Raw genomic sequence first — 27,516 nt, 5'->3', positions numbered from 1 at the left:
ATATACTATTTTCCTTTTGCCTTGAAAACAGCATTCCTACCCGGTTAATTTATTAATGAATCTAATCAGTCTTTAAGTAAGGTAGTTTTGAAAATGCCAGTGTTCTGTTTTTCATTAATACATCAATATTGATGTTCAAGTTTCTAACTAGCTGTTAAAATCAGTTAGGAAAAATCTAGGAGACAAGATGTAAAAGAGAGGAATGAGTTGGAATATTAGGTTGTTTTTAGTAGAACAGGAAATGAAGAAAAACTGACAGATTTAAGGTTTCTTTTGTGTCATTGGTGTGCTTGTGGCAGGTGAGCTGTAACAGTAACTAGTTCTATGTGAATAACAAACTTGTTGACTTAGTGACTGAAATGAAAAATAATAATTTAGGTTGACTTAGTGACCTAAATTAAAAATAATAATTTAGGTTAACTCAAATGATTTAATTTCTTAATTATTCTGTGCAAATAAAAAAGAGCAAAGAAATTTTCAGGTTTACAAGAAAATTAACTTTTTAAAATGAACTAGGTAAATTTCCAAATTAATATGGCATTTCAAACTGGAACATTTAGAAATGTCAAAACCCTCTGCTTCCAAATATCTATTCTTTTCCACTTATAAGATTTATTAAATATAATTTATTAGTGAATTTAATTAATTTTCTCAATCTGAAAGTGCTGCTTCTGGTAAATTTTCTGTTTGACTGGGGGAAAAAAAAGTCCAGCTCTAGCTTTTGAGCTTGGCTGCAATTTTCTGCATAAATGACATCAGTTACAATGCAAGTGAATTCGCTGCGATAGAGAGTATATTTAATTCTCATATACTCTATAGATAATTGAAGTCTCCATCCTCATATAACTTTGGAGTTTGAGTAGGTATCAGGACCCTCTAGAAAAAGCTTTTCGTCATTTCTAACACGAGCATGGCACCATTCACGCTATGAAAAGTAAGGGGGTTGGTGCAGAAAAGGCTTTTGCAACTTAATTTTTTCTGGCGTATCTTTGTCCTCACCCAGTGTGGGTTGCAGGGCCAGCAATGCACTGTGCTATACTTTCATCATCTCTGCCATTGGTAGAACTAGCTACGAGTTACAGTGGCTGAAGAAATCTTGCAAGGTTTGTAAAACTTGAGAGTATTAAAGGAGGGCATGTAAATTCATGTAGCTAGATGCTTGCAGGATTGGAGACTAGATGTCCATAGAAGATGATTGAAAAAACTTGTTTTCTTGCCAGTGACAGGTTAAAAATAACTCTCCACTTTAAGCTGCCTGTAACACCTCTGGGAAAGGGCTGCTTTTTGCTTCAGTGGGAACCTTGCGCATAGTGACCTAGAGTTAAATCTTCTGTCTGGTGCCTGTATTCCCTGGAGTTTCAGTGACTTATCATTTTGTCTGTCTGGGGTTTTGATGATTTGAAATACCAAAGGGAGCTGGAAGGGTTTTCATTGTCACATAGTCCTGAGGACTGGTAGTCAGTAGGGCAACTGTGACTGGATGCCAAAAATTATCATTGCATTTGAAAATCACATTTCTGTTCTGATGGGAAACTTCTCAACTATTTTTTTCTTCTATTTTGTTCAGGGAAGAGTCAGAAGTTAATGAGGAAGCCCATAAAATTCCATTTTAAGGTTGCGTTCTTTAAGTCATAAAATGAAGGTCCTTTGGATGAGACAAGATGTATTAAACACAGCATTCAGGATGGCTTTGTTTTTAATGGACGTTTTCCTCAGAAAAGAACACAAATGTAAAATTTGTAATCCTAAGTCTAAGAGGAAGTCTGTCAAAGCCTGCCAAATTTGCAGGGGGTTTTGTGTTTGGTGAGTAGCAAGGTTCTGGATGTGACACACTTTCAGTTGGTATCATTTTTGTCCAGTAACGTGGAGTTGTCATTTGGTTATTTCTCTTTGCGCTGCTCCCAGATATATTGCTTAAAAAAAAAGAAGTCTGAGCAGTTGAACCATATGTTTATATCATAGCTCCTAATGTCAAAATTTTAATTGATTTTCTCATATTCGGGGTTAGGAGGGGGCTGTATCATGTTCCACGACGTCATAAAAACAAAAATATTTAAAATATGTTTCAAATAAAATGAGGGAGGAGAAGAAAAAATGCTTAACTTAGAAAAGATGTGGGATTCATTAACAAAGGAAAATACTGGCCACGGACCAACGGCAAGCCAAATGTTTTGCCAGCAGTTTGCAGTTCACAGTCATCATTGCATGTCATTCTGCCTCCTACACCAGCCCCTCCAACCATATATGCCTTCCTTTTAAAGAGAAACCTGTCTGGTTTGAGTTGAATAAATTAATTTGGGTTTACTTAGTTTAAAAAACAAAAATATAGAGGGCCCAATTTTATTTCATTATGCCTGTGGGTAAAGCAGTCCAAGGTAATTACAACCGCAGTGCTGGTTGCTCTATCTTAATTAAAGAGGGGTTTTTTGCACATAGGTTTTTGCACAACATAATAAAATAGTTTGTGGTCTGGCTAGCCTCAGTGTCACAAGAGTGTACTCCCTTGAGAAATTGTCCAGCTTTTCCAAAAGCTGAGGCCCTTCCATGTGAGAGGAAGCGTGGAGCTGCTCAGCAGAGCACAGGTCGTTTACAGTCCTTCCTATTTAGTGTAAGGGCACCATTGTAAATCACGCAGCAAACAACGTTTCATACAGTCTTGTACACTAAGTGGCATGCTTGTCAGCAGCAATGAATGTGGGCTTCAGTAAGTCTTTAAGCAATGATGTGCTCTAGAAATGTGCAACGTTGGTTACACACCTGTGACCAAACGTCTTATTTTTGCAAAGTTTCCTAGTAATGTTTTTGGTTGTTTGGGATTTTTTGGGGTCTTCTGCAAACAAATATGATTTATTGCTTAGCAAATTCTTTTAAAGAAAAGGCATCAAAGACATTTAAATAATGCACTTGGGATGATGATTAAAAAAAACCAAACTCAAATCCCAACAAGCATGGCTAAGATGGCCTGTTATTAGAAAAGTCAAAGGAGACATGTTTGCTAGTTGAATAAATCAAGTAGTGTTGTAAAAACACTGTCTCAGGGATGATTAAGGGTAAGTGATTTTCATTACTACATTAAGTTCTCCTTTCTGTTGTGGTGCTTTTTATATCACATCAAGCTTAGCTATTTACTTACGCTGTTTTAAAAAGCCCCAGCGCCTCAATTACTTAAATCATGACCCGGTGCATTGCATTGATTCAGAAAGACAGCAATACAAGCTAGCTTTACTTAATGCTCAGGAACCTGACACAGGTCCTTTCTTTGGGCGCTTTATCTCATGCAGTTGGTAAAACTGATTGAATTCAGTTATACAAATACCAGTGGACCAGATCCCTGGGTGACTCAAGTCAGTAAAATTTCACTGGCTCCACCAAGTTCCCCTCCCCACCTGGTGCTAGTGCTTTCCTTCAAGTTGCACAGTCTTTCCCTCCTCTTAGATTCAGATTCTTAGATATTTAGGGCCGCCACTTGTCCTCGAGCCAGATCATGGTTGTGCTACCTTGCTCATTTGCAAGGGCAAAGTTCACAAATATTTCTGAACCTTGCAAGAAGGGTCTCAGGACTGGAATAAGGAACATCCAAAGGGCCATAGACACTTTGCTTAGTGACCAGCAGTGGATTTTGTTTCTTTCTACTGGGGACATGGATTCTCCTATGGAGGGGCAAGCAAGTTTAGCTTCAGCTGCTTGAACTGACACAGTTTCACCTGAGCTTGCATTTACGGAGCAGAAAGTGCCAACGGGCTGTGCGTTGTACCCCAAGGCACGACTCCAGCCAGGGGGAGGGCAGCCCTCACCTACGTTTGGGCTGCTCTGAAGCACTGCTAGCAGTGGCTGCTTGCGGGACAAGGGGAGCTGGAACGTGTGGCGTTTGACAAAGCTGAAGTCTCTTCCAGCTGCCCTAGGCATGGCCCGGGTCCTTCACAGTGCTGGCAGTGTAGGGCTGGGAGTGTGATTATAGACATCTGGGCTTCCTAGAGGTCTTCATGTCTAGAATTAGGCATGTGTAAATGGGGAGAATTAGCTGAGAGGTGGACCAGAGACTTCCACCCCCCACACTTTAGTTCAGAACATGAAAATGCTGATTTACTTCCCACTCCGTGTGGTGATACTGAAGCAACAACATCCAAATATGCTTCTAGGATGCAGCTGCCAAAGAAACGTTTCACAGCGAATACAGAGGGGCATCCCTGTGGCAGCCTCAGCTGAGGTGCTAATGATTTCATAACCTGTTCTTTTATTATGCAAGCTATAAAACCTGCTGAGACTGTTTGGCATGGGGGTGCCTGCTGCCAGGGCAGGAGCCAGGGCGCAATGGTGGATCGATAATGGTTTTGCACGTGGAATACATCTGTACTGTGTGTTTTACATACATGGCTTTGAAACTACAAGAAAACAGCCACTTTCTATTTCCATTTGCATTAGAGACTTCTCATGAATATCTGAAATAGACATTTATTGTGACCATAACCCTACCACAAATTAAAATCAGATCCCAAGTCCCCTGTGAAAAAGCAGCTCATTATAATGTATGGCAATGTCAGAAATGATACTAAATGACACTTAACTTTAAACCCCAAACACTATGCTTATCCATGGCTTAGGGTTAAATCTACAGTGGAAATAAGACCAGGAGCTAAGCAAGGTTTACAGGGGTGGGGGATGTCCCAGTAGATGTATAGCCACAAGCTAAAGAGCAAACAGCTGGTTGTATGTGTCTGCCAAATGCAAAGTCTCTTGCATATATACTGCTGCATTTCTTCTCTTAAGCCACAGATTACCTTTGTTACATATCCTACATAGACTGGGCCAGATTTATACGAGGTGTAGTATTGTTGATTCAGATGGTTTGTTGCTATAGAGAAAGAGATAAAGGCAGATTTCCATGTTGGTCTAAAAGGTATACATCTGAATCATTATTCCTAAAGACTGAGTTTCTCATCAGTTTTTATGTGTGAGCCATTTTAAGGACTTGTTATCTGGTAGGCTAATACCAGGGCTAAATCTGTGCTTCACAAAATAGAGAGAGACCGGGGGAGGGGAAACCCAAAGCATGCTGACCTGCAATCTGACTTTGCCATTATTCTTTACATTCATCATATTTGCCTTTCCTATTGAAAAAAAAGAAACAGAACAACAGAAAACGCGGAGCGGAGTGAGTAAGCCATGGCTTCCGACCCCTGGAAATCAGCCATACTCACTGCTGTGCAAATTCCTGCTGCTCTCTGAGCTGAGATCATACTGTTGGAGATGGCAAGTGTATAGAGCACAGTTCTGTATCTTCCATTGCTAAATATTAACAGTAAAAAATAAATGCAGGTGATGCAACAGGCTTTGACTGGGCCTACTTATGTGACTGTTGAGATATTTTAACCAGATCAGTCAAATGTCTGGCTCCCTGTGGGCCAAATCAAATAGATCTGATGTTATTGTACACTGAGCGGAGCTGCCACTTCATTGTTTAGGTAAAGTTAACATTTTTTTACATGTTCACCTGCACTGTATCGGCATGTCTCAAGCTATGTGTGTGACAAACACTTTGTTTATTTTATAGGAAACATCTAGAAAAGGGCTCATCTTCTCCTTTCCATTCCCCCTCTTCTGTCTCTTCCCCTTCCTAAGCTGACAGTCCCTTTCCCCTGCCCTCCCAACAGCCCCAAGCAAACCGTTTAAAAAAAAGAAAGGAAAAAAAAACCAAAACAAAACAAAACCAGCTAATGTTTCTTGAATGTCAGCATGCTCTGACTTTGTCAGGCCAGCAGCAGAAACAAATTACATTGTCAGAGGCCTTCCACCGACAACTCCAGGGTACCCGTTCCCACAGTTTAAATCTGGAAACTCTTAATGCAAATGTTGCAGTTGATTCCAATGGCTATAGTGGCACTTCACTGAAAAGTGGTACTTTGGAGTTTGATTTTGCAGCATTGGGCAGACAGCGTGAGTTGAAACAATGCTCGTGTTCCTGGAAGGGCTGTTTTCAGACCTGCATGTCTGCAAGAGACTCGGGCTATGTCTGGATGAGTGTCATTACTTCAACCATGCAAATGCAGCTACAGAGGTCCTTCTAGCCTGGTCAGCCTGGTCTTTTTAAACTATTTTATGCAAAGATGATTCCTCCTTGCTGAATTGTAATGCTGAAAACTGTGAGGTGCAAAATCTTAATGTTATCCAGTATCCTCAGAGTTTCAAAATTCACCTAATTCAGTTTTTGACTCTGCTGATCATAATGCTGCTATATTACTTCCCCTGGCATGGCAGCTTTCTAGCTAAAGCACTGTTTCAGCGGTGGTTCTCAAAGGGAAAGTGGAGGAAAAAGAAACAGTGCAAACCAAAACTATTCAGGGAGTAGGCGTGAACACTACAGTTCATGTTAAAGACTTGAAATAATTAATCAGAAAAAAAAAATTAACAGTGTGTTAGTTCATACTGCAGACTCTTGGAAGTTGACAGGATGACCTGAGCTTTTGCATGACTGCCTACTGACCATTAAGCCCTTTACTCTAAATTGGTGCAGCGGATGCTGTCTTAATCTTCAACACAAAGTTCTGATTTGGGAGAATGTTTCCTCCTTAAGACAACAGGTCTCTAATGACAAAAAAACAAATTAAAAAAAACCCAAACAGCTGTGAAACACTAAACCAGAAACATCAGTATAAATTCAAAAGTAAAGATGTAAAATAAACTTTTTTTCTTAGTGCAAGGTAGTGTATCATTAACATGCATAAGTCAGCATTTCAGGGTATAATTTAGGAAAGTATCTTCATAGGTGTCATACATTTTTATGGGTCTTATCCTGTTCTAAATGACTGTATTAGCAGCAATCCTGTGAACTTCAATGGCAAGAGCATCCTGCCTAAAAGAACATCTGCCATGGTAGGATCAACCTCTCCTTGTCTTTCTCAACTGTACTGTACGTGCTGCACAAGGCAAATATGATGAATGCAAAGAATAGTGGAAAGCTGGATTGCAGATCAGCATATTGGCTTCAGTGACAGTATCAAGAAGAGCAGCAAGGGCAGAATTTGGCCAGTGCTTTCAGGAGAAATGCTGTGAATATTATGGTGATCCTGCTGCTTCACTTCATAAGCTAATCACCACCAGGGGTCAGGAGAAATTACTCAGTAGTAGTCCACAGATGTCAAGGTGTAAGGTGGGGATTTTTGTCTTCTTTTGAAGCATAAGACATAGATCACTGTCAAAGCTTGTTTTACAACTAGATGTAGTGCATGTTATATACTGTGTGTTTATGGAGTGTGCGTGCATATGTGCGTATGAGTGAGATTCCCAGTTGGTTTAAATCCATTATCTTTGGCAAAGCTGCATGCTGTACACCATTGAGAATTGGCTCTATTGCTGTTGATATGTTCATGCTTCTTATTGTTTTCTCAAATTATTGTGTTAACTGGGTTACATCTCGGGAGCTCTCTATTTTTCAGGTTTATATTTCCTCAGTGATATTTTGCTCATAAACAAGCACATTTTGAAGGTCACCAGGTAGACTAATGTGCAAAGCTCTTCAGGAGAGAAGTTTTGAATATGCTTCTGATTCTCTCATTCCAGAGAATGATTCAAAAGAGAACAGCAAATTCCTGGTAAAAAAACTAGAGATATTTGCCTTTTCATATTCTATCCCATTTCCCCTTGCTTCTATTTAAAACATTTCATAATAGTAAGTAGCCTTTCTGCTTTAAGCTGGAGAGTCTAAAAAAAAATGTGCTTGGTATCTGACATTACTGACCACTTAGACTTGCTGCTTTTTATTATAAGTATTGGCTGGTTTGTATGCATGTTTGTAAAACTAAGATTTAAGATTTACATGTTATCTGGAATTTGATCTGTAACTTGAAAGGCTACTGGAGCCACGATAAGAAGGAAAATGACCCTGAACTGTTGAAAATTCAACTCGGAGCACCCAAAGTGGTAATGACTGCAATAGTAGTTTTGTCGATATTTATAAATCAATGCAAACCAGAGACTGGATGTTTTAATTTACTGCAGTTTCAATGTAACTGATACCCTCAAATTTAGAGCTTTAAGCTTTGTGAAGTGCAATGTTATTGCAGGGCATGCATCCAATTTTTAAAACATTACATAGATTGGAGACAGATGAGCTTTTCAGAATTATTTTAGGCCTATTTTGATTGAATGCCTGAGATGCATTTTCCAGTGGAAATTAATTGCATTGATGTGAAAACAAATGAACTCCAACCTCAAAATTAGCTGCAGGTTCATGCTTGAACCAGTACTTAAAAGGGAGGGAGTGGGCATAGATAGTGACTGGAAATTACAATGACAATATACACTTTGTTGCAAGAATAAAATAACCTTTTTTCAATGCCTGCTCTTTTTTGCTGTCTCTCTTAGTGTGCATGCATGCATAGGGAGAGAAATTTTCCCATGTATCTGTGGTTGCACATGAGTGGACAATGGCTTTTACTAGCTATCACTTCTTCCCCTTGCAGGCTGCTGGAAACGTTTGCTGGCCTGTGTCGGCATCTAAGTGTCTGAGATCTCCAGCAGCCACTACCTGTAGTACTTCTGTCATTGCCGTGGGGCATTTCTGGAGCACACCGTTCAGGGGGACTCTTCTGGGGGACTTTGTTAGCAAATAGCAGCTAACATGATTTCCAGTCTTAAGTGAAATTTGCCTTAGCTATGTAAAAAATGCTGTACATGAGTTTGGGATTCCTGTTTGCTCGACTGATGCGCTGAATCTGTGGTAACTCCCATTGAGATGAAGGCAGAGAAGGCAACATGAGCTCTTTAAATAACGAGAGCAGACAATGCTGGCTCGGAGCTGATCGCTGTTGAAGTACAGCTGCAGCAGTTCTCCATGACTTTGTTCTTTCTGCCTTGAGATTCACCTCTTCCCCATGCTTCTCATCATTTGTACTAATACAGCTGTCAGTTGGGATTTTTAGCATGTTTAAGAGATGAAGCGCATGCAAAGGTTCCTCCCAGGAAATGGCATATATTCATTTTGATCTTTATGAAAGTTTGAAAGGAATCAGTGAAGTGGCTTGGAGGTGGGAATAGGGTCACTGAAGATATATAGCTGTTTGACAGCTCTAAGATATTTTTACACCTGGAGGTGACTTGCTAAACAGATAATTGGGAGCACACCCTAATGTATGTACTCCTCTCCCTCCTCCCCCACTGCCACCCACTGAAACAACCAGCAGCTTTGAGACGCTGAGCACGTTTGGGGCTGTGACTGTGGTGGGCCATGCACAAGTGCTAACTTTTCTCTGGGCTGTAGAGAGAGCTTGGCACCGCAGGAACATGTGCTGATGGCAGAAGTGCTAGGGAAGCAAGGAGTCTTAAAAAGCACAGAGTATCTCTATGGTATTCTTGTTAAAGGATGGGATTAAGAGCTGGATTTTGGTCTGCCACTGATCTCCTATCGCGTCTGAGACGTCTCCAAGCTTCTAATTTTCTATTTTACTTATTTGGTATTTTGTTTAAGAAATCATGGTTGTATTTTCTTAAATAATGTCTTTTTTTTAAAGGTTTCTACAGTATGTGTTACTTTTATAGTATTTTTGGTGTTGAGGGTAGAATTTAGATCTCAGTAAATAAATCATCTCACATGCGTATACCTACTTGCTTTCCTCACTAGTGACTGTGGGCAAACTCAGCTTTCCTTAGTGCATACAGCAGAGTTGTGTCTTGTCAGCTTTAGACAGACTAAATCTGCTAGTGGCAGATGCTGGAGTGTTTTTCTCTCACCAAGACTGTTTTCATTAGTCAGTCTTTTTCTGGGAAGATTGTGACTAAATCGATGCTACAGGTCCAACTGTAGCATTATGGCTACGTGTGCTATGAGTGGTATTGCCACGTGGTCTTGACACCCAGGAATGTTTGGAGCTACTGTCTTTGGCTTTGTACAAGCCCTAGGCTGATGCAAATGAATGAGAAGCTGATGGATAAAGTTTTATTCATTTTCACGGGTATGGAGCTGAAGAAATGTAAAGATTCAGATTCATCCCATTTTGGGGGGAAAAATTGCTGGAAGCTCCTTTTGGGGTGCACTGTATCTTTCTGTTGACTACCACAGCAACTGTGTTTCTGTGGGGACCTAAGTTAGGTGCTTGAAGTGAATTGGCCATGATAGAAATCAGCCTGGGATTTAAGGCCTGTCACTTAAGTAGCAAACTGGTGTTTTAATTCAGGACCCTTCTTCCAACCTCCTTGGGCACCACAACCTTCCTGCTCTAACTTTACAACACTGGGTGTGGGGGCAGATGAGGGGATGCTGAGGAAGAAAAAGGCAAGAGATGTTAAGCCATCTGAAGCGTAAGGTCTCCATAGCAGTCCTGTCTGCCTGCAGGCATATGAGAAGATCAGCAAGTACATCTTTCTTAGACATGCAGGCAGGCAAACATCTCTGAAACACAGGGGCATGAAACTGCTGCCGCAGCATCCATCATCCTGTGGAGGACAGTGAAAACATGTGCTGTCATCTTTGACATTTTAATTGAAAAGAAAGTTTACACAGATTTCGACCTTAAGCAGTGTGTTTATACAAGTGTATACAGAGAAATAAGCTGTCAGTTCAGAGCAGGCTCATTGCTATAGGAGTTGGTTTAGTAACTGAACAATCCAACATTAGCTCACACACCTTGCCTTGTTCCATGCCTCAATAATTTTTAGTAGAAATACTTTGCCTAGAGGCATGCAGTTATTAAAAAAGAGGCTCAGCTTGCTTAAAGTCTGGAATTATTAGCTCATGGTAACAAGCCTGCACTGGAGAAACTGTTGGTTCTTTGTTTTCATGACTTTGCTGTAATTCACCGTCTTATTTTCAGAGACAAACTTCTGCTTTGTTTGGGAAGTTAAAAAAAAAAAAAGAACAAAAAAAAAAGGAAAAATAAATCACTTCAAAAAGATTCTTTTTTTCAGTTTTACTATAAAGCAGGGTTTACAAAGCTCTTTTATCTTAGTATTTCTATTAAATTGCACTGGTCCAAATAATAAGGGTAAATAGAATTTTGAGAAATTTGTTTTACCACATTTCCAGTATAGGGATCTGTTGGTAGTGAGTACTCACGGAGAACTCTCCAAATACCCTCTTGGCCCTTCAAGAGTACAAGGAGGTTTTTCTCCATCCTTTTTGCAACCTCCTATTCTTTTCAGATGCAAAGTTGCGAAGGTCAAATAAAAGCCATTTGCACTGCTGTAACATGTTTGCAAATGGAGTCACTTGAGCAAATGAAGGCTTCAGCACCTTTAGGTAGCATAAACCTGGCAGAAGAGTTACGTGATGTTCAGTTGTCACTTTTGTCTGGATGCTGAGCTTAGGTTTCTTTCCAGCTGTTTAACCTCTTGACATTTTTCCTCAATGAGCCTTAAATTTTCAAGTTATCTTGAACTTGCTTGCCAGCCTGGAGTCTTAAGCCCGACCCTTAAAAAGAATGGACATGTTAGAAAACGTTTGTGTAAGCTTTACTGCTGTTATTATTCCTGGTTTTAAGTCAGCTGCCATTTGGTACGTTTGTGTATTACTGCTACCTTTTTTCTTCAATGACAACTGATACACCTGTATTTGTGGTGATGCAAAATTATGTGTTTTCCTGAAGAATTAAGCTTGTTCCTGTCTGAGCTGGGAGACCATGATGACAGTGGAACATCAGTTTGACATCGTTGCTTGCTTTCATGATCAAATCATGTTTATGCTGCAGTTTTTTGTTTTTATCCTGCTTTTTTTATTTTATTACAAGAATGTGTTTTTATATGAGCTAGTTCTTTATAATCCCTTGAACCTGCCTTTCGCAGTGTTTCCTTGTTTTGCTTTAACTATGCCATTATCCTCCACGTATCATTTGTGAGTTCCAGCTGTGTGCATAACACTGTGCAGAACATAAAATCTCCGAGGAGGTTATAGTCTGAGAAACCATTCTAGCTTTTCGTATTTTTCTTGTAATGGGTCAGGCAATAAGACCCAGTGAAATATTTAGAGGGAAGGGAAGATTGAAACCAGCAGTTTCTAAGACCTGTAAGAGCCAAAAGGCAAATGTTAATGGGTTCTGTGAGGCTTCCAAGGACCTGCTGGTCCTTGTACTTATGCTGAATTTGCAGAGGTTCCTTAAACATGTGTTCAGGAAATATAGGTGGCATTAGCACAACTGGAGTTTCTAAAGGCAAGATTTATCATTGACTCAATCTTTAAATAGAGTTTGGCCCAATAAATACATTACAGCGGTGGAGCTGCTGATTTGTGGGGCTTTTTTCCTACAAGCTCGGGTGAAAAGTATGGAATTCTTAACAAATTTTGGAGGCGTTTCTAGTATTTGTACCACTGTACATATATCCATTCCCTGTCCTTTTTTGAATTTTTTTTTTTTTGGCTTATTCTTTCCCTTCAGTTAGATGTTCTGTCCCTGTGAATTAAAGCAAGTGAGCAAGAATGCATTTCCGATGGAGTTTGCTGTGTTCCCAGTGAACAGCTTCTTAGGTGACATCAAGGGACGTATGAATTGAGAAGTAACATCTCACTTGCTTTTGACTTTGTCCATATCATTTCATATCTGTATGCTGCATCTTGCTCCGTTTGTGATGCTTTTTGCTGAATTTCTTCTACCTCTGTGCCAGTGTATAGCTTGTTATCTTAATTGTACTAGCTCTCCTCAAACGCTTACAAGGGCTTTCCCTTCACTTCTGAATCAAGCTTCTTGTGTTTAGGACTTTTTGCAGCTTAGCCTTATCTTATCTCAGTCCTCCAGTTTCTCATTACAATGTCAAGCATCACTTTCACTTTGCCAGTGTCTTTACCATCAGCTAGTTTCTCTTTCCCAGGCTGAAATCTCTTCTTGTCCAACACTGGGAAAATACCTTAAGGTAACACATATATGAAAATATATGCACACTCTGTTTAAAAATCTCTACAGAAAGCATAGCTTTGTCTGGGTGCTCCCCAAATCCTCTAAGTTATGAGCCACAATTTTCCCTCTCTAGAGCATTGCCCTTCCTGTGTCTCAATCTTAGTTACTCCCTTCCTCTTGCAGACTTCCTCGGTCCTGTCATTTCTGAGCATACGAGTTAAATAAAAAACATACAAAGAAACAAAAAAGAAACCAGAGGAGTGCCACTAAACTGTCTGCAATTCTTTAGCATATTTATTTGCTTGTGTGTTCTATCTCCGTCCTTTACTTTTCATCTGTTTTGTGTCTCTAGATTGTAAGCACACTGTGTAAGAATTGTCTCTTATCTGTGTTTGTACAGTGCCAGGCTCAATGGGGTCCCGGTCCCGACTGGGACCTTTGGGCACCACCACAGTATAAATGTCTGCTACTGATAATAATAATCTACCCACATCATGCAGATGTCTGGATTGTCTGAGAAATACAAACAAGGATCTTTACTAGGTTGGCAGGGAGCCATTAATTTTAGGTGCCAGTTTTCTTTTCCCCTGAATACGGTTTGGCGCTCTGAAAAACCTGGCGACACAAACCACCCACTTTTTGGAAAGCTTGGCTCTCTGGTGATGCTGTGATTAAAACATTGTTAAACATGGGATATGGCAGGTCAGGTGAGGTCCCTGCAACTATGTGAGGTATTCCAAGTACTTGTCTGATGCTTTGTTGTTGCTTTCCTTTGTGTCTGTTTTTTCTTTCCTCCTCTGAATGATGAATAAATTGAAACTAGACAGAACTGCCCTACTTTTTGGGGGGAGGGAGCACCTCAAATACTGGACCACAAATGAGGAAAGCTATAGTTGGATTGATAGGCTTAAATAATGGCACTGTGGATCAAACAACAGCAGACCAGCAGTAAGTGAGGCAACCCCTTCAGTCAGTACACTTTTTTCAGGTTAAAACATCCCCTCCGCGTCTTTGCCCTCTGACTGAATTTTTCAGATATTGAAGGCCAAGGACAGCACTTGGGTCAGGTATTCTGGCCTCAGTAGCTGCTGTGGAAGCGGTTTGCAGCTGGTCTGTAGAATCATATGCTCCAGTGAACTTACTTTTTAGCAATGAAAGTTTAATTGCAACAATACCTGCTTGTCCATGAGACATTCAGAGTGTAGACCGTAGCCAACTGTGCTGATTCTTAGCATGGTAGGCTACTTGGGTGCTTCAGCCTGAAAGCCACCCAAACCATGTGCACATACTGACATACCTTGAAAAGATCCAGGCTGCTGGTATGCAGTGGTTGCTCCTCATTACGTTGATCATACAGTATTAGCCTTATTCACCCAAGTCTCCCTATTGCTTCCACTTGCTCTCCCTCATTTGATCCTTGGTCTATAAGCTTTTTGGGGCAGGACGTCACCCACAGTTTTTAAACTAAGGCTTCTAGGCACTGTTGTAATAAATATATGTACATTCATATATATACATACATATATATATATATATAAAAATGATGAAAGTCTGGGCAAGTCTCTGTTGCGTAACTGGAGTGTGGTGCAGAAATCCCTGAGCCAGTGCTGACCCAACATGGCGAATTGCCACAGCACAACCAGCCACCTGTGGCTTGCTCCTGTGTGAGTTGGCTGGGTCTGGAGGCCATAGAAAGTCAAGAGATTAGTTCCTTTGCTCCAGTGCAACTCCATATACTTACGGCTTTATTTTTTCCATACCAGAGCCAACTAAAGTAGAACAAACTGGGTTGTGGTGCAGGTGTTCTTGCTGACCTTGCATGAATGCTACATGCAGGAGAGTAAGGAACAGGAGAGAGGTCGTGGTAAGGCCCACTGACCTGGAGTGCTTTACCATAATAGAAAACATACTGCAGTGATACTTTAAATAGCATCAGTCTAGCTGCACATAGCCCTGAATGGTCTAGGTCAATATGAACCTACTCTTATGAGACCTCAGCAGCCAATTGTCATCTGCAGAAAATGTCTGTGAAGACTACAAGTTAAGGGAAGCCTAGTCTTTTAATAGACGAATGTAGTGTTTAGTCATCAGACAATCTAGAAAACTGGGTCAGGTAGGTGTTGCGTCATAGCAGACAGAATATGGTATTAATCAAGAAGGCACATAGCGAAGTATATATCATAGATATTTGATTACATTAGTGGAGTTATCTGTAATTGTTGGGTAGAGTCATATGATGGAACATGATCGAGTCACCATGGCTTACCGGGGTACCGCCCATCTGTTTAAATGTTAGTAAGGATGACTCATGGTGTTAGCATGGCTGTGCAGAGGGAGCGGAGCCAACATGGTCAGTTACAGCAGCTTGGCTAACGTGATATTTTACTAAGCCACCGTAACGCTGTCCATCCAGGCCACGTATGCCCAAAGAGATAGTGTACAAATGCTGACTGAGACCCCATCGTGTCCAACAGCAGGCTCCTGCTGCGACACAAAATTCTTAAATTTGGCAAAAACCCCACAGATGGCCAGATTTTCGGTGAGGTTGAGCACTTGCCAGTTCTCTATCTTATCTGTCCTTTATTTGTGGGCTGTTTGCCCAACAACCCTATTTATTTAGCAACACAGGTGCCAAGGAATTGAAATCCTCAGTCAGCAATATTGACTGACAGGCTGCAGGCAGCACCTCCTCAGCATTTACAAAGAGAGGAGCAGAGTAGATGTGTCCAACATTAAAAATAACAATTATAAACTCTCACTGGCTTGCTTTGCTGCAGGGTAGAAAGCAACAACAAAAGAGATTGTGTTGTCCTTGGAAGCAAAAGAAATGTCTTAGACAAATTGAGTATCTCTGCCTGTACGGTTCTGTGCCATACACATTCCCTGAACTCTGTGCAAGTGAGCGCGCATGAGCACGTGCTAATCGATGACCTGTATTCAATGTGGAAGCAATAGAAGTATCTGTGAGTACTGGCCAATGTCAGCTTCCCCAATGGGGAGTGGAATCTGGTGTGCATTATGTAGCACTTTTATTGGTGGCAGGAGCGGTGCAGACTTTTCGACAAAGAGGGTCAGCCTTGAAGCACAAGGTTTCTCTGACTGCTCTGCACCTCTTTGCAAAAACACCCTTGGGAACAGACTAGCAGGAGTGTAGCAAGAAAAAATACCTGAAGTACTGAGGATTTTTTTCCTCTAGCTAAGTGTAAAGCGTGTGCACACCCCCAAAGCGAAGCAGCATTAAAGGTGAAACTGGGGACAGCAAGGAAGCTTCTTTGCCATTTTAATAAATACCAATGATTCCCTTTTGCCCAAGTCCCATATTCCCAAACTCATTAAAGCAATTTTGGAAATTTTTTTGGCTCTGGAACATATAAGCAAAACTGAAACTGTGCAGTCCCTTGAGAATCACTTGCACAAATTGCATAGGTCAGGCCAAAATAAGTTTCTGTCAAACAGCCTAACACCTAAGCTTATTATGAAACTGGTGAATTGTACAAAGGGTCTGTATGTGGGACAGTCTCAGAATGAATAAAGGGGAGGGGCTGTTGTCATGGAACTTGTTTTACTTTGGTCCCACTGAAGACTCAAGTGATATTTCTATTGAATGCATTGCTCCTGTTAGTTCCCGTAGGCTGTGTCTAAGCCGGTGGGCCCAGAGGGCTGCAGAGCTCCGGCAGGCAGGTGGGTGCACATCTCAGTCTCGTCCCAGGACAGGCGTGAGAGTGCACCAGCACTTGCTCCTTTCCTGCCCACTCCTCCCTGCCCGCTTTCCTGGGAGGAAACCCCGGGTGCATCCCTGGCGGGGGCTGCAGCACACTCTGTTCTGCTCCTCAGCCCCCCCAGCATGGGGGTCTCAGCCCTTCTGTCTGGCAGCTGTCACACAGACTTTAAAGTACGAGATAGAGAAGACCTGTTTGAGCTTGTTGCCTGCTGCTCAGGTGGTAGTTGAGGTGAGGATGGGCCGGTGGGAAGTGGACTCTGCTTGTGGGGGTCACCACCGCCTCTGGAAACCAAACTGAGATCGTTCTCCTCACATTCAGCCTGGTAACTCCTCGCTTTCTTCTTTTCAAAGGATCACTGAATCTGCTTTTCGTGCTGTTTTGACCCTGTCCTAATAATTCATCAGTCCTCTTGTGCGAATGAGTGCTGGTACATGGAGCAGCTGTGTTTTAAGTGGAGAGTAGGATGGGTCAGGGGCTGTGTACATTATTTTCCGAGCTAATTTTTCCTGCACTACATCCTTTCCATTTACACCACCTCTACAGCTCCCTAGGCTTAGCCTTGTGCTGAGCTGACCATGGAGTGCCCTATCCCAGAAGCTGATTGATTTGTGGTCCCTCACAGCGCTTCTTGCACCCTCTCACAGGGTTACACCATGTACTTGGGAGATACTGTCTTGAGTTTCTTTGGGGGGGTATGAAGATGTGAAGTACATCATATTCCTCCATCAGCAGATAACCGGGGAAGCGTAGGAAGAGCTTCTTGTCTGTATCTGAGATACATTTGTTGTTGTTTTGGGTTTTTTTTTTTCCCCTTCTGAATAAGTACTGTATGTGTCTGGGAGAATTTTTAAAACATCCTTCAAAACACAGGCTTTTTCTCTCCATGGAGAACCAAGACAAAAGGATGGGTTCAGTCATGTGCAGCTGCTAAAGAGAGGGCAGCTGAGGGCAGAGGGGTGGGAAGAGCAGGGCTGTCTGAGCAGGGCAAGGACTTTGAGATGGCATTTGTTGGGACAGAAATGTTTCTGGGGGGAACAGGCTTGAAGAGAGGAGGGTTGAAGGACTGAAAGTCCAAGGATGGGAAATACTGGGGAGTTTTAGGGAAGAGGGGATTAGGTGGTTTGAGCTCTGGGCAGAAGAGGATGAGACTTGTAGGTCAGAAGAAGCTGGTGTTGCCATGAGACAGGCACCTCCGCTTGGGGAGCCTGGATGTGGTGTCCTCCATATGGGTGGTCTGTGAATCCCATTGCTCACAGCCTTTGGCCTCTTTGCTTGTTGTTAGATAAATGGAAGTGACAGCTAAAGTTAGAGGAGGTGTGTATGTATTCATGATTGCCAGTATCACTTACAGTTGGAGGGGCAAGAAGTAAAGCCCCATCATTTGGTGTGACACGGTTCAGACCAAGTGGGAGAAGTGACTGTCTTCCCCCTCGCAGCTCTGAGGTTATGACTCTGCTTCCCTGACCAGCCCAGCTCGATTTTGAGGGTTTCATGGTTAGCTGTGGATTTGTCACTGAAGCAAAGGATGCTTCTGCCAAGGCTGAAAATCAACGCTGATGTTTAAACGCTCCAAATGTCTTTACACTCTTTCCATGCTCCCCCCTGCAAAGGCTTTTCAAGCTCCCAGACTATGCCCCCTTCTCTCCAGTCCTTCTCACCTCTAGGGGTATCTCTCCTGCCTAATAAACAGTGTAAACCGCCTATTATACTGCAGAGCATCCTACTCTGTGAGAATTTAATGTAGTAGCTTGTACTCGCAATGTTTGTTGAGGCACTGTATGTGAAAGCTTTCTTATTTTCATGCTTTTTGAAAAGGTAACCAGTTATATTTACCAAAAACTTCAAGCAACTCATACCTTCATAACTAAATACCACTCATAACTTCAAAACTAAAAAAAAAAAGAAAAAAGCTGATTAATTTAACTAATTCCCAAGACCACATTCTTAAAAGCTATTTTCAAAGAGTTGTCCCAGCTTTGTTTAATCCATTAATTTTATGATTCTTCTTCTTTCCGAGTGGGCCTGCTTTCTCACATGCACTCTTTTCCCTGTGCTGTACTTAGAAAAATCCTTCTAAATCTTTTGAACTCCTTTTGCCAAAATAACTCACTCTGCTTTTTTATAGTCCGTACTTTTTGCCTTTACAAGCTACTTAATCTGAATGTAATTTTGCTAATTTTCTTTCCTTTTTTCCGTTTTCTGTGCCCTGGTGACATGCTAACTGGTAAAATCAGGAACCTTGCTTTGGAACAAAGACTTGGTAGAGTTTCACAGGAGAGAATATCAAGAGATGAAATACTCATTTTAGGGTAGTTTATTTACAGGTGGTAAAATTTCAGAATTAATTTAAGAGTGTTTAATTTTCTGTCATAGTCTGCAAAGCTATCAGCCAGATATTTCTGTTCCCGAGGGCTGAATTTACAGCAATGCACTGGTGTGGCATGCCAGGAAATTTTCCTGCTTTGTCTGTAGAAATCTTTTGCTGGCCACTGTAAGATGCAGAGGTGCATACCCTGAGAGTGGCTGTTACGTTTACATTCATTTTCTGTCAGTGAACTGTACTGGTGCTTTAACCGATAAACAGTAGAGGGAAGATGATTCATCTGTTTCTTGAAAACTTTCTGTTCTACTGATTTATGCAGGAGAGGACAAAAGTGGGATTGGCTGATCTGCGCCTGCTTGTCTAGAGTTGCCTGTGCCTAGCAATGGCTGGCATGGTAAGGCTTGTTTTGGTCTCCATAGCCCGTGACAGCTTTCTTTCCTTTTCTTCTAGGCCTGTCCCAGGTTCTCTGTCTTCACTACTGCACCTACACAACCGACAAAGACAGCCTATGCCTGCCTCTATGCCTGGCACCCTGCCCAACCCTACCATGCCTGGATCTTCTGCTGTACTCATGCCTGTAAGTTTTTTGGTTTGGGTTTTTTGGTGGGGAGGAAGGTTGGTTTTTTGCTTGATTCAGCCTATGCAGAGGTGACAGTCTGCTGGATTTTCTGAAAAATCAAAGTGTAATGAGTTAAGGAAGCCGGACCCTTTTCATTGCTTCATCTTACACAAGAGTATTGCTGGTGCAGTTAATGGCATGTTAATTAGTGTGAGAGTGATTAGACACAGTTTACATGAGACTACAATTTCTGGTTCTCACACTTGGTCATGTAGGTGAGATCAGTATGTCTGCTGGAGCAAAAAGATTTTTCTGAAGACAGACAAAACTGGAAAAGCCATGTACATAAGTTATGCCAGTGAACTCTAAATAATCCTCTTGTTTGTGGGAGATAACCAGCTAACAATAAAGAAATGCGACTTACTTTTCCAGCCTGGTAACTTGCACTTAATTAGAATTTGGTCATGATCACTGCTCATCTTCCACTCATTTCTGCAGAGATGGGAACATTTCCCATCTTCTGGGAGACAGGGGTGCTTTGCAGTTGTAGCTTCAAATTCTTAAATTATTTTAACAACCCTTTCAATATAAGACATTCGGGCAGATTAGGGGTGGAGATGAGTAAGGATGGCACGGGGAAGAGGGGACTGGGAGAGGAGAAGTTTATGTTTCATTCCAGGATGTTCAGTTTGGAAGACAGCCTGAGAGCAATCGACCATGGGAGGGAGGAAAGCACTGCTTGTTCTGGCTTTGCTGGAGCAATGGGGACATTCCACAGGGCTACAAAGATTCAGGTTTGGCTGCTATTTGAGCAGTCATTAATAAGTTATTAATTAGTAACTTGTCAATAAGGGTCTCCTGGAATATTGACCAGTAACTTCAAAAAAAAAAAAAAAAAAAAAAAAGACACGTCACTGTGGGCAGTTTTTTTCTGGCATGATTCCAAGGAACCTGAAATGGAGCAAACATCCCACTTCGGTGTAAGCTCAGGGCCTTCGGTTTGCTGCCAGGGAGCCCTTCAGGCAGCTCTCCTTGCAGACAAGCAGGTGTGCTCTGGCTGAGAAGCCCGGAGACGTGAGCGTGGAGGCGAGACAGACCCTATCAGCGCTGGCTGCCCCAGCTACAGCTCCTGCACCACAGCCTTCCCAAAAGGGCTGCAGAGGAGATGGCAGCGGGAGCCGCTCCTGCCCCATGGGGAGGGTGAGGGACCCTGGCAGAGGCAGCTTCTCCCCGCCAGCGGGCAGTGGGATACTGTCCTCTCCCCCAGGCCCAGCACCCATTCTTGCTGGGATCATGGAGGGTGGGAGTCAATACCTCACCACAGGGCACAAAAAATAGCTCCCCTGCTTGGAAACGCTCAGGAGGATCCAAAAGCTTCTTTCCTGTATCAGCCAAAGATTCAGGGGACTGGCCCAAAGCGAGGCAGGGTGCTCAGCTCTGATTGAAAGCAGCACCATAACCCTACTTATCCCCCCTACCAATCACTAGCAGTGTAACAGGGCTTGCCTCTTTTCAAGGAAGACACTCCAGGAAATTACTTTATCCAGGCCTTAGGTTTTGTTTGAAAATTGTATCCTTCCCTCCCAGCCTAGTGAGATTCGCTTGCAGAAAGGGCTCTCAATAGCCAGGAGGAGTTCTGCTTGCTTTTTTGCTATCTCAGCAGTACATGAAAGCTTCCCTTACAAGACATATGGAAAACTCTTTTCAGCTGAGCAGTCTGAGTGAAGGAAAAAGAGCCAACTCATTTTCCATATACTCGAGATTGTGGATTTTTATTTATGTTTTTAACAAGCTAAGTTGGGCTGCACTGACAGGGAAAGCCACAACTTTATACAGTGATGCTTTTAAAACCACTTAACTCCAAGTGTTGTTATATTGAAAGGGAGAAAATCATTACAAAAAAGCTCAAACCTGGGTGGCTGCTATATTTGTTTAGTAAAGAACCCTTTTCTTTGTAATTGGCTGTGAGTTTTCAGGGCCGATTCTGATGAAACACACGCCTGCATGCATACACACATGCAATTCACGACACAGATTATTATTTTTCCAGTCATGACATGAAGAAATAAAGCTGAGTCCATTTAAATAGAAACCGAGCATAAATTCTTGCAAATGTCTCCAGACGTTTTCAAACCTTTTTTTTTTTCCTTTTTCCTTTAAAAGATGGAGCGACAAATGTCAATGAACTCCAACATCATGGGGATGCAGGGACCGAACCTCAGTAATCCGTGTGCTTCACCTCAAGTGCCCCCAATGCATTCAGAAGCCAAAATGGTAAAAAGAGAAAATTAAAAAAATATATTTTTTCTTTTCTTGTATTGCTCTTGCGTACTGGTTAGCCAGACAGTGGGGGATGTAGCCAGACACTGCTTACTTCATTCTTAGTCATATGTTGTACACTTTTTTAATATGCTGCAGTAAATTGCCTTTGTGTCTATGAACTTTCAAGATGTTCCTAGTCCTAGGTGAACTCTTGGTGAGAGGGAACTGAAGTGAAGGGTGGACTATCTGATCCATACTGTGTTAAATAGGATTTTTGTTGCAGATTAGTAGAATTTAAGCAAATGGTCTGGCTGGTTCTCTGATGGTGTCTGCTCCACATCTTGGCTTAAACAAAATTGTCAGTTAATAAAGAGTGAAGTAAAAAGTGTCTGATGTGGAGGGAGTGTACATAGTCTTTGTTTTTTCTGGATAGGTGCATGGTGTATCAGGGTAATGGCAGTGTTAGAAAAGCAGACCGAACAATGTTTATAAAAATGGGATGTTTTCTATTGCTTGGGTGCAACAAAGGTGTTACTGTCAAATAGAAGAGTCAGAATTTGGATGAAAATAATTTTTTTATAGAAGTCAAATGTCATAGTGTTTTTTAAAGTTGTTGTATGTCTTACAAGGTCAAGGCTTCTCAGGCATATGCACTGGTATAGGATTAGGGTAGGTAAACTATACTTCAGGTGGGCATTTGTGAGTTTTCCCCAGCTTTCTATGCACTCTGATGGAGGTATTTGGCACTAATATCCCTGGAACCCGAGTTGATCAATGTAGAAACACTTAGGCTTTTTCAGTTTCAGAACTGCCATTTGCTGGCTAGTGGAAATACGAGGACAGAAGTTTGCAGTTTAACTCTGTTGGGTTTTTATCCTCTCAAGATATCTCATCATAGTGGAAAACAGGAGTAACTTCATTGAACTTCCTTCAGTGGCGTTTCGCCAAAGTAAAATTGTCGTAAGTGAGAGAATGAAATCAAGCCGACAAAGATTAAGCAACCACATGTTTTTATATATTTCTACTTTGCATGACTGGTACAGCTTTTAAAGTTGTTGTCATCTATCCTGAGGCAAAGAAAAATATCTTCTTGTCTATAGGTATGGTGCATGCAAGAGACTCTGGGGTAAGAGCAACAGCATATACGAGCTTATTCTATCTCTGTTTTCTTAGATTGGATAGGTCATGCCTTCACCTCACTGTTGGTCTGGGTTAGGCTGTTAACCCAACTTCTGTTAACACCCCGTCTAAAACCACACTCCGTAAACATGCAGCCAGTTGGGCAGAAGAAGAGCAATAGCCAAAAACGCTGGCTCCCCCAGCCAAGGAAAACCTGTGGTCAAGAGTTCTCTTTCTGCTGTACCACACAGTGACGGTGACATGCCAAATGGCAACAGCATCTGCAGCAGAGCTTGTTAAAAACTTTTTGGAATAGGCAAGTGTTTTTTCAACACAAGCATAGCTGAGCCAAGCTAAATACTTCTTGGCTGAATAAATCTAAAACTGGCATCTGTTTTGGGGACTAAAGGTTCTGTAGTTTACTCTCCCCCTCCACCCCTGCCTTTTTTTTACTGGAAGTGCGAGGCTACTTAAGAACAAGATTAAATTATTGGTGCATGTGGTGAGAATTCTGTACTTTAATAGCTGAAACTGTACATTAATACAAATTACTTTTTAATTAAGCAGGTTTTGTCCCTAAATCTAACGTATGAAGGCACGGTTCTTTCAGACCAAAATTGCTATCGCTTCCAAAACACAGTATAGCGAACAAGCAGCGCCTTTGCTTCTCAGGGGCTTTCTGCCACTCTTCCAGAGGTGGAAAAAAAATCTACACACATTAACTCTTAAGAGTAAGAGGCATAATTCAGAGCTCCAGGACCTTTCTTCTTTTCAAATGCAGGGGTGTTTTTAATATTCTATATTCTAGTTTTATACTTTGTTTCTGTTTGAGCACACACGGAATGTAAAAAGCCTCTTCATTTAGCCACTGCTTTGGGGAATACAAATCTACTAACAATACTCTGCATGAACACAAAGTGGAAGAAATGTAGGGAATATTCAGAGCAAAATTATTTCTTACATGTAAGTTCATGAATTTTAAATCTGAATCATCTGTATTACAGACATATTTGTTCTTATTAACTATTTCACTTTGTTTCATGCTCAAAGCATGAGACTTCGCATACTCTGGCGACTTTTTTTAAGAAGTCGAAAACAAGGGTGCTTAGTACCTTACCGGATTGCGTCCTGCATTAGGAAGGAATTTCAGATTTGCCCAAATTCTGCTAATGCTATTACTGCTGGTGCATCCAGCACTGCTTGTGTTCTCTTTGGCTGGCCCCACACTGTGAAGAATGTATGTGTGGAAGACTAGGCAGAGTCATCTAAGCTGCTTGCAGCTAATGACTGCAGTAACTGGAGAGGTTTGGGGGACTTTGGGCCTGATTCATCAGCCATCCAAATCCATGGCAGATGGATCAGCATTTTCTTCGTGCTTACATGAAAGAATGCAGGACAGGCTCGTCTAGATGTGAGACCCAGATGTGAGACCAAATCCTTCTGGCCTCATGAAAGTATGTACCTGAGCAATGCAAGCATGATTTGGTATGCAGCAGTCGTAACACTATTTGGTGATGTGTGTGACTTAATTTGCTTCTGTAAAATAAATATGAATAAATAATATCAGCATGGATGCTGTGTGATGCCAGGTTTTTTAGAGAGAGCAGATAGATGGCACAAGACTCACACCCTTGATTGGTTCATGATCAGTTTGTAGTAGGAAGTGGAAGCCAGGCTGATAAATACATACATTGTCTGATACACAAGCACATCTACAGACACATATAGAATGTGTTGCATTAATGTTATGTTTCTAAAAGAAGCAATTTATTTACCTATATGTATTTAAATTGGCTTGTATTATCTGGCATTTATAGAAAGCCACCAAGCCACTGCCACCCAAGATGCTTGTTTCCTTGCTTAATTTTTTCAGGAGAATGTTCCTTCAAATATTAAAGTGTTGTAGATGACATCCCAGAACTGATTTAATTTATCACAACAATCTCAGTTTCCCTCACAGTGTGCCTCTCAATTAGGTTATCACCTAATGCTTTAAAACTGTCCTAGTAAATGAATGAGTGAACATCTAAATCAATACTGCTTTCTTCTTAGATTCAGAGCTGAGTGGATAAAACCTTTATGCTGCCCACCAAAAACACACATTGATTTTGTATTAAAATATATTGCATTGGAAAGTGGAGGAAAGATATAGCTCTAAGTGTACATGGTAAAAATATGCAGAATAGCACGTGTAGCATATTAACATGTGGTTCAGTAGGCTGAGAATATTATGAACTCGGAATTTTTGGTGGTGCCTTTGCCTTAATATACTGCTTACATACAGTTTGGTTTTGCAGTTTCAGAATATTCAAGGTTTTATAACTCGGAAGTGCAATACCATGTGGATTATTGGAGTGAAAGATAAATAGCGTGCACTGAACTGCTGGAAGGCTGCATGAGAGCAGGTCTTTTCGGTGGAGCTGATGACTCTCTGTCCGAATTTTGCAAGGCATTGATCTTTACCTGTAGAGATTTATGAGCTCTGAAAGAAGGTATAAAAAGCAGGCTGGCAATGAAAATAATTGAACTTAAAAATACACTTTTCAATTTGACCTGTTAATTTTTTCTTTTACATTCTCCGTCTGCCCCTTGCCAGATATGTATTTTGTAAAATTTAAATAAAATGTAACATGTGTGGCTTGGCTGTGCCTGCTTTCCTGACAGAATCTGTATGGCTCTTTAAAAAAGAAAAGAAGTTATTTCCATATCAGAAGTACGTAGGTTTGTGGGCTATTGTTTTTGCCCTGTATGCATTACTAGGTTGAACAGTAATAAAAAGAAAATTAATTTGAAAGTGTCTATCCAATGTAAGAGTGAAAACATAACCAGAAAAGAAAAGTAATAAACCAGTAATGAGAATGTTCCTAATTATAATGGTAAAATATCCATATTAACTGAACCTCATAATTTACCTAAGAATGCTGGACAGCTTTGGTGGAGGAGCGAGAGAGATGAAAGAAATTGCGGTTAGCCTGTTGTCATCAGCACTAATTTTTATTCAACTTAATGAGAGTTAAGGGTCCAGCTCCTACTGGTGGCTGTGAAAATCCCAGCCCAAGCGTCGCTCAGCTCTCCATCCCAGCAGAAAGGTAGGACTGGCTGCGGGGCCCTGGGTGCATTTCGTATGGCTGTCAGGCACTGCTCACTTTCTCCAGAAACACAGCACACCAGCCAGGCGGGAAAGGCTCGGCCGCAAAGGTGGCCGGCTTTCCTCCGATGCAGATTGGGGTCTGTGTTCGGATGGAGTCTTCTGCTGCTTCTTGTTTTACAGATAACATGCATTTCCATGCCTGTGAGCTGTGAAGGTGCAACTGGTGCAAGGGGACAAACGGCTGGAGTAAGCTCTTAACGCCGGTCCCGGTTTAGTACTCGGCTCAGCCGTTGGATGCGGAAACAAGAGCGCTGCCCTAACAGCAGTGGCATCCTGGGATGGCCGGTGGCCTGGGGAAGGGCATCCTGCTGGGTACCAGCTCTGGGCCCAGATCTGCAAGGCTTCCATACCGATTCCGGGCAGGAGGCTGGCGTAGGCAGTCCAGGCAGGATCAGAGCCACTGAAGCTCTAGGTTTAGCTACTTGATACTTCATGACTGAAGATACTTTGTTAAATATGATAAACAGTTTGAAGTTGCTGTTTTCCTATCAAGCTGGCTGGGAGAGGAGTCGCTTTAGTAGAGCAACACGCATGGCTTCAGGGCCAGGAGGCTTTTCTTCGCACGGATTCTGGACTACTGAGCAGAAAGAAAATGTCACATCTCTGCAGAGCTTTCTACAGCAATTGCTCGTCTTGTCCTTCACAATAAAGCAATGAAAGCATCATAAGAAAAAAAAAAATGTGCAAAGCAAAGCCTTCCAATATAAAAAAAAAGACAAAATTTCCTGTGTTGGTAACTGAGAAATGTTTTCAAGGAAGGCACTGTTAAATAGTTAAAAAACACAGTGCTTCTGCAACTGTTGACAAAACTCACTGTTCTGAAATTGTATCTCCTGTTACATTTGTGCTTATGTTTTAAAGTCCCCAAAGCCAACCTTTCAGTGTGCCTCCTGATCTACACTTTAAAATCCTCCCTGGGCGGTAGCTTTGCCTGCAGACAGTATGCCTTGCTGTGGATTAAGGTATTATCGTGATGGGTGAAGCTAATCATATTTTATTTTGTTTACTGAAACAGGACCTTGTACCCGTCATGCCTAAATGCTGGATTATGAACTAGACTGGGTAGGAACTAATTCTTCTTAAGCTGTCAGTGGCTCAGTAAGTGCAATAGAGAAGCAAGCCTGTTCAGTTAGTCATAGCTGCTGTGAATACGTGTTGAATATTTGATCTCGCTTCTCCTGAGTGCATACAAATTGCGTTGCTTGTTGCAGACACAAGTTGTAACAATTCCTTGCATTTTTCTTTCTTTGCGTCACTTTATCCTGCGGTGATCTTATTAGCACTATTTCCCTAGAAGAACTTGGATTTTTATTATTTTGTTTGCCTTGATTCATCTGGGTGTTAAAATGACCTTGCTTTCTCCCCCACCCACCAGCCCTCACCCTTTCTCTTTCCCTGTTTCTCCACCACCCTGTCTTTCCTCAGAGGTTTTACCGTCTTTGTAGATTGTTTCTCTTTCTCCTTTTCCCTCCAGTGTCCACCCTGATTTTGTAACCATAGCAATAATTGAAACACAATCCTAATATTTGCTTGCTGTAGCTATCATCTAGCCCAACATATGA

The 27,516-nt window shown here is 41.6% G+C and overlaps 1 protein-coding gene across 2 annotated transcripts in view; it reads left to right on the top strand.

Moving 5' to 3' along the window:
• Positions 1 to 27,516, top strand: part of CREB5 (cAMP responsive element binding protein 5) — a 260,153-nt gene that overhangs the window by 168,984 nt on the left and 63,653 nt on the right. For both annotated transcript variants that reach the window (XM_052799285.1, XM_052799288.1), the window contains 2 exons: positions 19,314 to 19,440; positions 21,586 to 21,696. In XM_052799285.1, the coding sequence (XP_052655245.1) occupies positions 19,314 to 19,440; positions 21,586 to 21,696 (238 nt within the window). The remainder of the gene's footprint in view (positions 1 to 19,313; positions 19,441 to 21,585; positions 21,697 to 27,516) is intronic.

Source organism: Harpia harpyja, chromosome 1 (assembly GCF_026419915.1).
Source record: "Harpia harpyja isolate bHarHar1 chromosome 1, bHarHar1 primary haplotype, whole genome shotgun sequence".
NCBI classification, from domain to species: domain Eukaryota; kingdom Metazoa; phylum Chordata; class Aves; order Accipitriformes; family Accipitridae; genus Harpia; species Harpia harpyja.
Note: the sequence above shows the minus strand (reverse complement) of the source record. Positions and strands in the feature narration are given on the sequence as shown.